Source organism: Syngnathoides biaculeatus, chromosome 17 (genome assembly GCF_019802595.1).
Source record: "Syngnathoides biaculeatus isolate LvHL_M chromosome 17, ASM1980259v1, whole genome shotgun sequence".
Classification (NCBI taxonomy): domain Eukaryota; kingdom Metazoa; phylum Chordata; class Actinopteri; order Syngnathiformes; family Syngnathidae; genus Syngnathoides; species Syngnathoides biaculeatus.
The window spans coordinates 6,843,835-6,857,675 of NC_084656.1; the positions used below are offsets into that span (position 1 = coordinate 6,843,835).

General features: G+C 41.1%; 1 protein-coding gene across 3 annotated transcripts; it reads right to left on the reverse strand.

Annotated features, from left to right (window-relative positions):
• Positions 1-1,091: 1,091 nt before the first annotated feature.
• LOC133491223 (E3 ubiquitin-protein ligase RNF180-like) lies at positions 1,092-12,807 on the reverse strand. 3 transcript variants are annotated; one of them, XM_061802171.1, is made up of 9 exons: positions 12,640-12,807; positions 12,284-12,375; positions 10,008-10,103; positions 9,587-9,902; positions 8,828-9,088; positions 6,716-6,828; positions 4,677-4,911; positions 2,991-3,116; positions 1,092-1,627 (listed from the first exon to the last, which is right to left on the reverse strand). In XM_061802171.1, exons 3-9 carry the CDS (start codon positions 10,053-10,055, stop codon positions 1,455-1,457), a joined length of 1,272 nt encoding a protein of 423 aa, XP_061658155.1. In that variant the 5' UTR covers positions 10,056-10,103; positions 12,284-12,375; positions 12,640-12,807; the 3' UTR covers positions 1,092-1,454. The 3 variants fall into 3 exon arrangements, with proteins under 3 accessions (XP_061658155.1, XP_061658154.1, XP_061658157.1); XM_061802170.1 differs by having other exon boundaries at positions 2,890-3,116; XM_061802173.1 differs by lacking the exon at positions 6,716-6,828 and having other exon boundaries at positions 2,890-3,116; positions 8,838-9,088.
• Positions 12,808-13,841: the final 1,034 nt, after the last annotated feature.

The window sequence follows — 13,841 nt, forward strand, 5'->3', positions numbered from 1 at the left end:
AAACATGGAACAGTGGTTACCCTTCCCAGCTGTGGCCGGGCTACAAAGATTACCCCAAAAGAACAGCATCGAATCGTTCAGTAGGCCACGAAGAAACTCGCAACAAGATCCAAACAACTGCAGGCCGTCCTTGCCTTACAGGCGGCATGGTGGTTCAGCTGGAAAGTGTTGGCCTCACAGTTCTGAGGTCCTGGGTTCAGTACAAATGTTGCACATGCTATTCAGGCACATGAGTGCCCATTATTGTTCAACAAAGAATAGTAATTACAAATATAGATTAAATGGAAAGAAAATAATAATTAGGCCAGCAAAGTTTTTTTTAATTTAACTAAATACATTCTTCAATATATAAGCTTAACTTTTGATCCATAAAAAAGTTAACAATAGGATTCATATGTTCTCCTGCTATCCTTTAATATTTGATTAGTTTGACACCATCTCTTTTGAATAAATAAATTCATTAACTACATTGAAAACACTTCTTTGATGGAAGTGATCATCTTAGCTATTGATTTTAAGTTTTACAAAACTGAATGTTTTCTGTAAGGTGCCACAGCTGTGCAGTGATAGATCATCTTACAAATGATCTTAAAACATTTTTAAATAATTACAGTTGATTTACCCCAATCTTGAGTTGCAGTTCTGTGTGGAGGTGGACCACAAGAAACTTACCTACGTCAATTTGGCTCACAGGCCAAGCTCGGTGGGCCCTTTCCCTAACCTGCTTTGACTTCTTGATCATCTACTGACTGGCCCCAAGGATTACCAACTCCGCTCTATTCTCGAGGCTCCATGAGTCTTCTTCGGTGGAACAACCCCTGGAGATGATCGTGCCCGTGGACTGTACCAAGGGAGGACACCGATGGGAGGTGGAGAAACAGGGGAACAAAGTGTTGAGGGACGTACAAGACCCAGATGGATGCCCGGATGGAAAGCTCTTCGTTCCTGCCGTTTTGTGCCCAGAGGGACCGCGGAAGGGTCACAAATCCAAGTAGGCCTGTCACCCAGGGGTTGGCTAGATCTGCTTTTTGGTGTCCCAGAGATTCTGGTGAATAGGGCTTCACCGAGACGTGTAATGATTTGTTGCAGCCTTCCCAGTTTATGCCTGCTCAAAGACCTTTTATTTCACATATGTTTTAAAAAATGGCATTATTATGTAAAGCACATTGTGTATGGAATGCACTAAAATAAATAATTTTGCTGTGTTACACTAAAATAACATCTCTAAAATAACATTAATTCTAGGTTAAAATTTGCATTTGTAAACATTTGCTTCATCACATTCCATACTCTTGAATTCATGTCTAACAAGTCATAATACTTGTCAACCTTGGCTTTTTCTGAGAAACTTGAAAACTGAAATTAAAGCTTTAACTTGAAGGTACCGAGTTAATAAAAAAAAATTGCAAAAACGTTAAAGGTTCTTTGCAAACTATTACATGCTCTCCCATGGCTTAAACATAGGAGTACATGAGCAAAAAAACAAACAGGAAAGCCAGCATCCAGTTGGCCAGTCTGATACCAAAAAACCAGCCACACACGTCAGAGATGTTGAAAGCCTGCAGCGTGAAGTTGACATTGGCGAAGTGCCAACTTCGGTGAGCCCTTGCTGCATGCCTCCTATGTCCTGAAAGGAAAAAGATCAAATGACAACGGGGCACCCAAAGTGATATACCACTCCAGCTCCAGGATTAAACCCTGAGACCTTCATGTGACAATTCCTTTTTAGTCCCTGTCTTATCTGATAGCGTTCAGTAGCGTATGCACTAAGCTAAGAAACAATGCATGCAGCATTACATCTGTCCAAGTTGTCTTTACATTTACTTTACATGGCCTGATCTCTTAACACAGTTAATGCAACGTCACGGCAAGGTGTGATAGATATTTTTGACTAATCAGATTACAAAAAAGTATGGCTATGTTCTCTATTTTCTGGACTAGCGCAAACCCGTAGCGTAACTCTGAGTGTGCGCGTTCAACAGATTTGTCATAATTTCGCAGATGGGACTGTCTACACCGGTGGGTGGAATTAACACAGCTGGTGGCTATGATGATAACCACGGGGAACTTCAATCTCAGCCCACTCTGCAAGGCGAGACCCCGTTTTGGTACTTTCGTGGACCAGTGTAACACCAGGCTAATGCAGCACCGCAAGTATGAGCAGGTCATTTAAAGATAATTCATATTCATTAATGTAAGCATGACGGTGCGAAGAAAATTAACTGGTGAGCACATGTCGTGAATCCAATAATGATTTTCCATATATGCTTAACTTGTGCACAGAGTAAGAACATTTCAAGACATTCATGTGAATGAAGCCCATGCAATTGACTTGGTCAAAATGTGAATTTGAAATAACCCAAATCAATGACAGCTTTAAGATTACTCATTGATTATTTCAGAGCAGTTTTGTTAATTACCTTGCTTAAATGTGGTGACCTAATCTTTGAGAATCATTGCTCCCTCGTTTGTTTTACCTATCGATTTGTCAAAAGTTGACATCACAACCAATGGGTAACAATTTTACCCAACATACTTGGCTTGTTTGGAAGAACATTAGAATCATTTTTTTTTTGCCTTTCGCAAGCTGGTTTACCCAAAACTTATTCAGGCATGCCATGACCAACACAAGTCTCTCATCCGCTGTTTATGTGACTGATCTAGACAGTTAGCTTGCATAAACGTTTTACAACACACACAAATATTTTTTTAATGGCTGTAATGTTGTACCCTTTCCTACCTTCTGTCATGGAATTTTATTATTCTGCCTGTCAAAATACAACACTAGCATAGCTAGCTAGAAAATAGCTACTGTGTTTGTAATTTATAATTTCATGTTCAATTCAGAGAAAATGTATCGTTTCCCATACACAGCCTCTAATTACTCACGGTTGGGAATCTCTCTCTCTCTCTCTCTCCACAATAGTTTCCTGTGTCTGTGTGTGGGAGCATTTGAGTCTGCAGAGACGAGATAACACCGAGTTTCTCACCCCAGAGGTTAAAGAAGGGTTTGCGGCAGCTGGGTAGAGGCCATTTAACACATGAGGCGTTTTGGAAGTACTGCTCACGAGCGCGGTGCACTCTAGGGTACAAGGCTTTTGCTTTGCAACTAAGATCTGAAAAAGAAGAAAGCAGAATGGATGGATCCATGAGAATGATTGACAGCTCCCTTTTGACCAATGAGTGAACGTCATTTTCTGAACTCTGCCCATGCTGCCTACAGCTGCGATCCTTTACCCACAAACAAAGAGAGCGCGTGGTTACTTTAAGCCTATGAATTGCGAGTGTTTTGTCCTGCTTATATCCAATTCGGAAATACAATATGGTGCTTCGATGTGGTTGGGGGACGTGTAATGGAGATGAGCGCTATGCGAAGAGTTTACTGGGAGGATATCTAGTGCGCTTTCCCACCACAATGCGTAATTTAGATAAATACAAACGGTGGATTAAGGCTTGTGGCCGACCTCACGACCAGCTGAACGTATCAAAGATAAATCAGCACAAAGCCATCTGCTCCAAGGTAAGTTATTTAACTAGTCGGTACAACACCAAAAAGGAAGGAAGAAGCTCTATCTGAACCGGGCGAAACTCAAAGCTTCCAGCCGCACCCCTGGCTGTGCTCTCAAGCGTTCTTATCCATGATTAAACACATCACATGAATACAAATATTTTGGGCCTACATTTATGTGTATGCTACGTCTGTTCAGACCGAAAGAGGACACGCATAATGCCACGATTCATGTAAATTAATTATCCACTCTGAACGTAGATATCATTTTGCAGAAACATTAACTGGCGTTCCCATTTGGGAAATCTTGACATTATGAATACATCCCTGTTGAAAATAATTCAAGCCTTTCTGTACACTCTTTGTCGATATTTCTCATACCATGGGCAGAAAGGAAACAAAAATACTATTGGGAATTCGCTGAATGAATCGCTTATAACATGCTTCGGCCGCACTGCATCCGCCATTTTGATCAGTAGTTTGGGGTGCATAACAACAGTATCTGAGTAGGCATGGCTTTAGGCGCCCTAAGCTGATCTATCCATACAGTGGTGTCTTGACTTACAAGTTTAATTCATTCCATGGCTAAGCTTGTAACTCAAACCAACTATTGGGTCTTTAAATGGCAGGGCCAACTGTATGCCGCCTCCTTCCTTGTCGCTCACTCCGCTCTCTGTTGCGGTCTCTCTCTTAATGTCTGTCTTCTTGGTACTTAAATGCTTTTAATCACGTAAAGCACATTGAGCTCCATTGTGGATAAAATGCGCTATACAAAAAGAATCGCTTTGCTTCTTAATGAGACAATCACTTGCACTTTTAATTTTCTTGAGAGCCATACTTAGGGCTCATTTACAATTTTAAAAATAAAAATATCTGTAATATGTGACGTGTTTACGCTGTGCAAGAAAAAGCATAGCTAAGGATTCCAAGTGGATGTTAGGAAGCAATATTTGTCCTGACTAATCAGTGAACCGAGGTTCCACTATTGACTAATAAGTTCCACCTTAACTGCTGCATTTCAAATGAGGTTCGGAAGCTCACTGGAGTAAATCGAGTCATTACTCACAAGTCAAAGCAACAGGTGGCATAATTCATGTACTTTTAAATTGAGGTACCACTGTATCTACAATACAACCAGCTGTGTAAGTACTGGTTCTGGACAATTCACCTGCATGAAATTCAGTGTACGAAATGAGGCCACGGCACAGAGGGCAAAGTGTGCTTTCCTCTCGGTTCTTTGCGAGCTTGCGGAGACACAGCTCGCAGAAAATGTGACTACAGGGTTGGCAGAGGTAGGGGTGGAAGTAGATGTCGAGACAGACTGCACACGTGAGGCCATGCCCGTCCCCTTCCTCTTCCTCACCCTCTTCACTGTTGAGCATCAAATCATTCAAACTTTTGACCTGGACAAAAACAACAACAGAATATTTTTTTCTTTACACTGGCTTCAAAATAGATTTGAAAGTTCTGCTACTGGTCTATACAGTAAATCACAAGATGGTTTCGGTCCTGAATGCATGAAAGAGATGTTTATGGAATACAAACCCATTAGGGCTCTGAGATCGACTGACTCAGGTCAATTAGTGGAGCGAAGAGTTCAAAGAAAACACGGTGAAGCAGTATTTAATCCATTATAGTGCACACAAATGTAATAAAGTTTCAAAAGAAGTGACATCAGCCCCCAAGTGTGAATGTTTTTAAATCCAGGTTAAAAATATATTTTTTGTCATGCTTTTAATTTCCATCCATCCATCAATCCATTTTCTTAGCTGCTTGTCCTCACGAGGGTCATGGGAGTGATGGAGCCTATTCCAGCTGTCAATGGGCAGGTACAGACAGAAAATTATTTGAACACAATTCTATATTGCAAGTCCTCCCACTTAGAAATCATGGAGGGTCTAAAATTTTCATCGTAGGTGCATGTCCACTGTGAGAGAGATAATCTAAAAAGAAAAATCCAGAAATCACAATGTATACTTTTTTTAACGATTTGTGTGATACAGCTGCAGATAAGTATTTGAACACCTGTCTATCAGTTAGAATTCTGACCTTCGAAGACCTGTTAGTCCGGCATTGAAAGTCCACCTTCACTCCATGTATTATTATCCTGAATCAGATGCACGCGTGTGAGATCGTTAGATGCATAAAGACACCTGTCCACCCCATACAATCAGTAAGACTCAAAACTTGTAACATGCCCAAAGAGCTGTCCAAAGACACCAGAGACAAAATTGGACAACTCCACATGGCTGGAAAGGGCTACAGAGAAATTGCCAAGCAGCTTGGTGAAAAAACGTCTTCTGTTGGAGCAATCATTAGAAAATGGAAGAAGCTGATCACGACAGTCAATCTCAATCGGTGTGGAGCTCATGCAAGAAATGGCCTTGTGGGGTCTCAATGATCCTTAGAAATGTGAGGAATCAGCCCAGGACTACACGACAGGACTTGGTCAATGACCTGGAAAGACCTGGGACCACCGTTTCCAAGGTGACTGTTGGTAATACATTGAGACGTCATAATTTGAAATCATGCACGGCAGGGAAGGTTCCCCTGCTTAAACCAGCACATGTCAAGGCCTGTCTTAAGTTTGGCAATGACCATTTGGATGATACAGAGGAGTCATGGGAGAAAGTTTTGTGGTCAGATGAGACCAAAATGGACCTTTTTGGTCATATTTCCACCAACTGTGTTTGGAAGAAGATGAATGATGAGTTGCATCCCAAGAACACCATCCCTACTGTGAAGCATCATGCTTTGGGGGTGTTTTTCTGCACCTGGGACAGAACGACTGCACCGTATTAAGGAGAGGATGACCGCGGCCATGTATGGTAAGATTTAAGGGAACAACCTTATATATTATACTTATTTGCAGCTGTATCACACAAATAAACCGTTAAAAAAAATCATACATTGTGATTTCTGGATTTTTCTTTTTAGACTATCTCTCTCACAGTGGACAAGTGGGAGAACTTGCAATATAGCAGGGTGTTCAAAATACTTATTTTCTTCACTGTAGTTTTACTTGTATTTTTGTCTCAGTCTTAAATGTTTTATTTCTTTTTTTTAAATGTTTTTATTCATGTAAAGCGCTTTGAGTTCGCTTATGTATGAAATGAGTAATATAAATATATTTGTTTTGCTAATTTTGATATCTTGTTCAACGAGTAACAGTGTGACATGTAATATCAAAGCGAAGCTATCTCTCACCTGCCTCGACAGCCACAGTTCCGCCGTCTCTTTTTCCTCCATAGGCTTTTCAGGTGGTTCTTTTCCTTCTTTCTTTGCCTGTGTAAGACTGTGGAGGCCTGCAAGTTTCCAGGCTGCATAATGTTTCACAAACATATATGCGAGGGCATAATCACTCACATGATTTGTTTGGTACTTTTTCTTATGCCAGTTGTCATTCCTAATGAAGCACACTCATTTTTATTTTATTTTTTTTAATTAGCGTGAGTCATAGGCAGGGGTGCCTGCAAGATAGTCAGTCAGCCACCAGGGGGCCAAAGCCGGGTGAAGGCTTCATGTGCTTAAACTCTTGCTCTGTGCTCTGGTGACAACGTCAAAATAAAAGCCTTAAAAATGGCTGCAAATGTCTAATGTATATAGTTCTATATGAATATGTTATGTTAAACTTGGCTATGAGCACGTTGAAGGAGAGGCAACAATTGACTATATTTATAATCATTGTGGTGCTGGGACTTCCAAGTTCTCAGTTCAATGAAAAAACACCGGGAGTAAATAGAGAAGGGAGTCACAACAGTTGAGTTCTTTGGAGTGTGCAATCAATAGTCGGTGAAGTACCGTCCTTGAGAATTTAGTGTAATGGTGAAGGAGATGTTCCAAATCTGGTGTCACGGTGGAGCATCTGCTTAGATCATTGGCCTCACAGTTCTGGGGACCAGGGTTCATATCCCCGCCCCGCCTGTGTAGAGTTTGCATGTTCTCCCCATGCCTGCATAGGTTTTCCCGGTTTCCTCCAACATTCCAAAACCATGCATTAAATGGAGACTCTAAATTGTGACTGTAACTGTTGTCTGTCTCTATGTGCCCTACGATTGGCTGGCAACCAGTTCAGGGTGTACCCCAGCTCCTGCCCGAAGATAGTTGGAATAGGCACCACCATTCCCGCGGCCCTTGTGAGGATAAGTGGCGATGAAACTGGATGGATACATGTTCTTACCCTTGATGCATTAAGTGCATTTGCTTCAATTAAGGTTGCAATTCATAATTGCACTTTGTAATAGCACATTTATTCATTTAGCCCTTCTTTGCTAAAGTAGAATTTTTGTACATTTTAAAAAAAATGTACCATTTATTCTTCGTTGAATATTCATTTTGAACTGAATCCTGTTACATTGTTTATTAAAAAGGGGTGCTTGAGGACTAATCATGATGACAACCATCCACCCATTTTCCGTAGTGGTTATCCTCACTGGGGTTCTGGGCAAACTGGAGCCTATCCCAACTAACTCTCAGTAAAACGTGGGGAATATTCTGAAGTGTTTAGCAGCCAATTGCTGGGCACATTAAAAAAAACTGTCGATTTGCACTTAGTCACACCAATTTAGGAAGCAATTTAGGGTTTTCTATCAACCTACCATTCCTGTCTTTGGGATGTGTGAGAAAAACCACGAAAGGACAGAGAAAACATGCAAACTCTACTAAGGCGAGGCCAGATTTGAACCCACGCTCTCAGAAACGTGATGCAAATGTGCTAACCAGTCATCCACTGTCCCACCCTCAGGATTCCAATATTGATCAAAATAATAATTTATTATTTTGGCCACAGTATTGCAGCCGACCAGCTATTTGTCAGAGAAGGTTTTGTTTTTTTCTTTTTTCTCTTTTATGTTATAACAACCAGTCTTGTGTTGAACTCTTTGTATACCTTAATTACAGTTCTTAAAAAAGAAGGTTAAAAAGGTTATCAGCAAGGCTGCAGTACTTTCTAACAAATTTACTGTAAATGGATGCTATACATGCTTTGACCTACAAAATGCCAGTCTGTGCAGATTATAGTTCACAAACAATATTTATCTACATATTATACACTACAATATACAGTTGTTTGTGTTTATTATAATTTACCATCTTGTCATTCCCCCATTTAGTATGATCCCGAGGGAAAAAAAATAATGGTGGCAAGGACTGACAGCAGACTCACACACACTTTAAGTTGACGAGTGAATGACCAATTGAACACATTTTGAAGTGAAAAGATAAAAATGAAAGGAATGCTGCAGTTAGTACAAGATCTAAAACATAATGCAACGGCATTAAAATATGGCAAAAAAAAGCAATAAAGGGGTCAGAACGAACTGGAACATACCACCATCACCTCTTCCTGCTGAGGTGCACTGTAAGACGTTGATGTCCCTCGAAGGTACAGTGAGATCTCCTCCTGGGCATTTTCTACAGATGATCCCTCATGTTCCTCAGTTTGCACCATCTGACATTCCGGAGGCGCCCGTCTTGCGGCAGACACAGATGCACCGCCTGTGGCAGTACTGAAGGCAGCTTCATCATCTTTTTCCATGGGATACAACACAGGGGACAGTGAAGACCTGTTTGCCAAGTCTCCTGAAAACCAGAACATATCATGTCATAGTCCCGTTCTATGCTATAGCTCCTCCTATGAGATGCAATGAAGAATATAGATGTCTCCTTCCAACTTTTTCACTGCTGATTTGATACCAATATTGCAGCCTTGAGTTTTGGCCAACGCAAATATCGTGAAGAAAGAAACTAAGTCTGTAATCGATTTGAACATTCAATAGGTCTATTTTTTTTATGTCTGTTTAGTTTTACAGCATGCAACATTCCTGTTTACTCCTCGCTCCAGAGTTAGCACCTTAGCAAGCTGTTGTTCTGATCATGTGGGCTCTGCATGCCATCCTGGCACTGCTAGATACAAGTGATGGAGTGGATCATAGAAAAGGATGCTCGTAAAAGATCAGAAAAATCTGAGATTTTTAGATGCAGTCTGTTACGATTCGATCCTTGTTTTTTGTGTGGGTTTTTTTTTACATCGGAAAGATCGGATCAAGACATCTTTAAGAAAGAATTACGTGCTCTTACTTTCTGTAAATACTTTTGAGGCTTCAGCGGGGTCAGGGAGAGGCGGGACGGCAATACTGTTGAGCTGTAAACCATTCAAAGACCACCTCTCATATTCAGCCCGACAGCCATCTGTAAGCAGCAGCCTCTCGCTCGGTCTTGTCGCTCTAGGCTGGACTGTGAGAAGGTTCTGCTTGTGGTCGTAGTCTACGCGACATTTGCTGAAGTGCACAGTGGTGTCCCCCCCGCAAGGACACTCAATGTGATGAATGAAGTTAAAGCAACCCATGCGAGCCCCACACTTCTGACAGTTCAGCCTCCCCACAGTCCACTGGGCCTAGGAAGAAAGAGAAACGACTGTGGATTGGAGAAACAACACTTGTAGAAAGTCAGACAGTTCTGTTAATAATCATTCATTTCCGAGATAACTTGTGCTCTGTACCTGGTGGATTGAGGTCAGTATCCAATCTGGAAGCGCATCAACATCCATGCGCCAAATGGTGCAAGCCGCCTCTGAGTTTTCATTGTTGACCTAAGCCTACAAACATACAATAAATAAGACATTTTCAATGTGATCCCATTGCAAGCTTTATCCTTCTTTAAGTCTTAGAACACACTTGGTTATATCGAAGTTGTCCAAACACTACATCCTGCAATAATAGAAGGTCTTATCAGTCATGACACCAATCTTTAGGCCAATGATTACAGCAGCAATCTTCCAAATGTTACTTTTGTGTAAGTGAACTGCTGCTATATCACCATTCATCATTCACGACCCAGTAAAACTGGCATTTTAAATGCAAATTTAGAGTTCTCCACATTCAGTGTAGTGTGTAACTTCGAAGAAAAAAGAAGGTCCACAACTAATTTAGGGCTATACATTAACTTTTGCACGCGGAGCACAAGCAAAAATAGTTGGTCGCACCAACTGAAAAAGTTGGTTGCATGATTTGGTCACACCATGTTTTTGTGGACATACAGCATGATCGTGGCATACAATATTTTTGATTAACAGTGACTCAAGACATAATTTTTGCAAAATATGTAACTGTGAACATCCATACATCCATTTTCTGAGCCAACTATCCTCACAAAAGTTGCGGGGGTACTGAAGCCTATCTAAGCTATCTTTGGGCAGGAGGCGGACTACACCCAGAACTGGTTGCCAGCCAATCGCTTGTGCCGCCATCAGATGAAACAGGTAAATTAAATATAACAACACATACAAAAACTTTAACTATAGTTTGATCATTTGCTTGACTCAAAGGGCCATTTCTTATTGTCACGTCTCCTAAACCTCTTCCCGGGGGAAAATCCCTTTGATTATGTCTAAAGAAAAATGCAGTCAATTAAGTTGCAGCAGGCAGCCAATCATATTGCAACGAGTCACTTTTAACTCAAATGGAATTCATAATGATTAGCATCACACTGCTCACTCTTTCACACGAGGAGATTGCAGTGGAACAAAGGCGACTTTCAACCATTAAAACATGCACCCGTGCAAATGTAACGTGATGAAATTTTCAATCACACACGTTAAAAAAAGGGTGGAACGGTGGAGCAGCTGGAGAGCATTGGCCTCACTGTTCTGAGGACCGGGGTTCAAATCCCGCCTCTGCCTGTGTGGAGTTAGCATGTGCTCCCCGTACCTGTATGGGTTTTCTCCGGGTACTCCGGTCTCCTCCCACATACCAAGAACATGCATTAATTGGAGATTCTAAGGTGTAATTGTTAGTGCAACTCTTGTCTGTCTCTATGTCCCCTGCATGTGACTGGCAACCAGTTGAGGGTGTATGCTGCCTCCTGCCCGATAACAGCTAGGATTGGCCCCAGCCCTTCCGCGACCCTCGTGAGGATAAGCGGCTCAGAAAATGGCTAGATGAAATAACTGTAACATTTATGCTAACTTAAATTGCCCCAGTTATAATGTTCCGTACTATGTTAGCAATAAATCAACATTCATGAAATTACAGGGTTTGATTTATCATTTTTAGTGTTAAGAGTTTCGTTTTTGTTTTGTTTTGTGTTGGTTGTACAGTAAACGTCAACAAGGGGTGACAAAAAGCTTGAAGTGCTTCGTTTCATTTCCCAAAAGTGTTGTACAGTAGTCTTTCAAGACAAGACAAAATATGTCTCCAAATTGGACATTTTCACCTATTGTGGGTGGACCTGTGTATGAAAAACAAGTTCACTACACTGTAGATGTGCATTTCACACATAACTATGCTATTATACATTATAATATTACTCTCTGGTTTTCTCCCACATCCCCCAAAAATACGACATTAATTGGACACTCTAAATGGCCTCCAGGTGTGATTGTGAGTGCGGCTGTTTGTCTCTATGTGCCCTGCGATTGGGTGGCAACCAGTTCAGCGTGTACACCGCCTCCTGCTCGTTGACAGCTGGGATAGGCTCCAGCACTCCTGCGACCCATATGAGGATAAGCGGCTAAGAAAATGGATGGATGGATAGAAATTGGAACAACATTCTCGATACAAGTTCACCACGAGATGCCCTTAAGCAAGACGCGGATCCTCCAACTACTCAAAGGGAAGATGCAGTTGCGCTGGACATGTGCAAATGTGTTCACTGGGTTCTGCTATGAATTCTTATAAAACAAACGCACTCTTGATTTATAATTGGGGGCTAAGTAAAGCATTGTACTGTATTGCTATTTGCAGAGAGCACATACAATGACGATAATATGTGAATCACCTTCTGCAGATTTTCGATGACAACCTTCAGGCATTTCCTGCACCGAAGCATTGTTTTCTTTTCTCAGTTTGTCGTCCACTGTTACGCCGACGCTGAGAAACCACACGGGAAAAATATGCCAATGAAAACACATTCAACCAAGTATGCGTTCAGTCACAAATTTCCATGCGATACTTGCTGGAGGAGACGATTCCATGTTCTCAACTCAAGCTAAAATTGACAATATTTCGTAAGATATCGTGGATAATAGGACGTCAAGTGTTCCCTGCCACACGTTTACATGTTTGCTTTAAGACTTGGAGACATGGTGTTCCATTACAATAAAATGAGTTCCACAAGTTTCGCATCTACATTACCCAAATGGCGTGGGGGCTGAAACGAGGTTCTTATACGTTGCTGGGTCAACAAAATGCGTTGATAGATGAAAGATTTCCCCCGTCTAACTCAAATTTAAATACATAAATAGTATTAATATGTGTCATGAACATTCTCCCAGAGAGAGAGAGAGTGAGAGAGAGAGAGAGCGAGAGAGAGAGAGAGAGAGTTCTCCATGAAGAACTTCCTGGCAGCCTAGGTACTACGGCGAGACGGATAGGACAAACGAGAAATTCTCTTCAGCGTGGAAAATTAAACCATCACATAAATATTTGAAGAAGTCCTGTATTGGTATCCATCTATGCTTTTTCTTAGCCGCTTATCCTCACAAAGGTCGCGAGAGTGCTGGAGCCAATCCCAGTTGTCAACGGGCAGGAAGCGAGTTTCACCCTGAAATGATTGCCGGCCAATTGCAGGGCGCATGGAGACAGACAATAGTCGCGCTCACAATTACACTTGTGGGATAATTTAGTCTCCAATGTTGCTTGTCTTGGGGATGTGCAAGGAAACCGGAGTGCCCGGAGGAAACCCGCGCAGAAACGGGGAGAACATGCAAACTCCACACAAGCGTTGCCGGGATTTGAACTCCTGTCCTCAGAACTGTGAGGCCAGCATTCTAACCAGTTGCTGCACGTTTAGTTTTAAATGCTGAAATGTAAAATTTGTCCATCAACAATCCCTCGTGCAGACAGACAGACAGACAGACAGATAGATAGATAGATAGATAGATAGATAGATAGATAGATAGATAGATAGATAGATAGATAGATAGATAGATAGATATAGATAGATAGATAGATAGATAGATAGATAGATAGATAGATAGATAGATAGATAGATAGATAGATAGATAGATAGATGATAGATAGATAGATAGATAGATAGATAGATAGATAGATAGATAGATAGATAGATAGATAGATAGATAGATAGATAGATAGATAGATATAGATAGATAGATAGATAAAACTACGTACATTCAAACAAAAAATATGTTTGCATTGATTGTTAATCGTTTTATTTCCAATATGCATGAGTGTGTACATCACTGCATCCCCTTTGAAGCTTGTTTTATTTTGTTGTATACACAATTTAGGGATGCACGATGTATAATTTGGTATTAAAACATCAAACGTAGGCAATGTTATATTCACTAAGCTATCTTGGGGAAACAATATGGTCA

What these genes read in the sequence shown, in the direction of transcription:
- LOC133491223 (XM_061802170.1), bottom strand. Translation starts at nt 10,055, where the DNA reads ATGGATGTTGATGCGCTTCCAGATTGGATACTGACCTCAATCCACCAG. An exon ending in CTCAAAAGTATTTACAGAAA is followed by an intron (nt 9,089 to 9,586) that starts GTAAGAGCACGT and finishes TCTGGTTTTCAG; the next exon opens with GAGACTTGGCAAACAGGTCT. An exon ending in GGTGATGGTGGTATGTTCCA is followed by an intron (nt 6,829 to 8,827) that starts GTTCGTTCTGAC and finishes AACATTATGCAG; the next exon opens with CCTGGAAACTTGCAGGCCTC.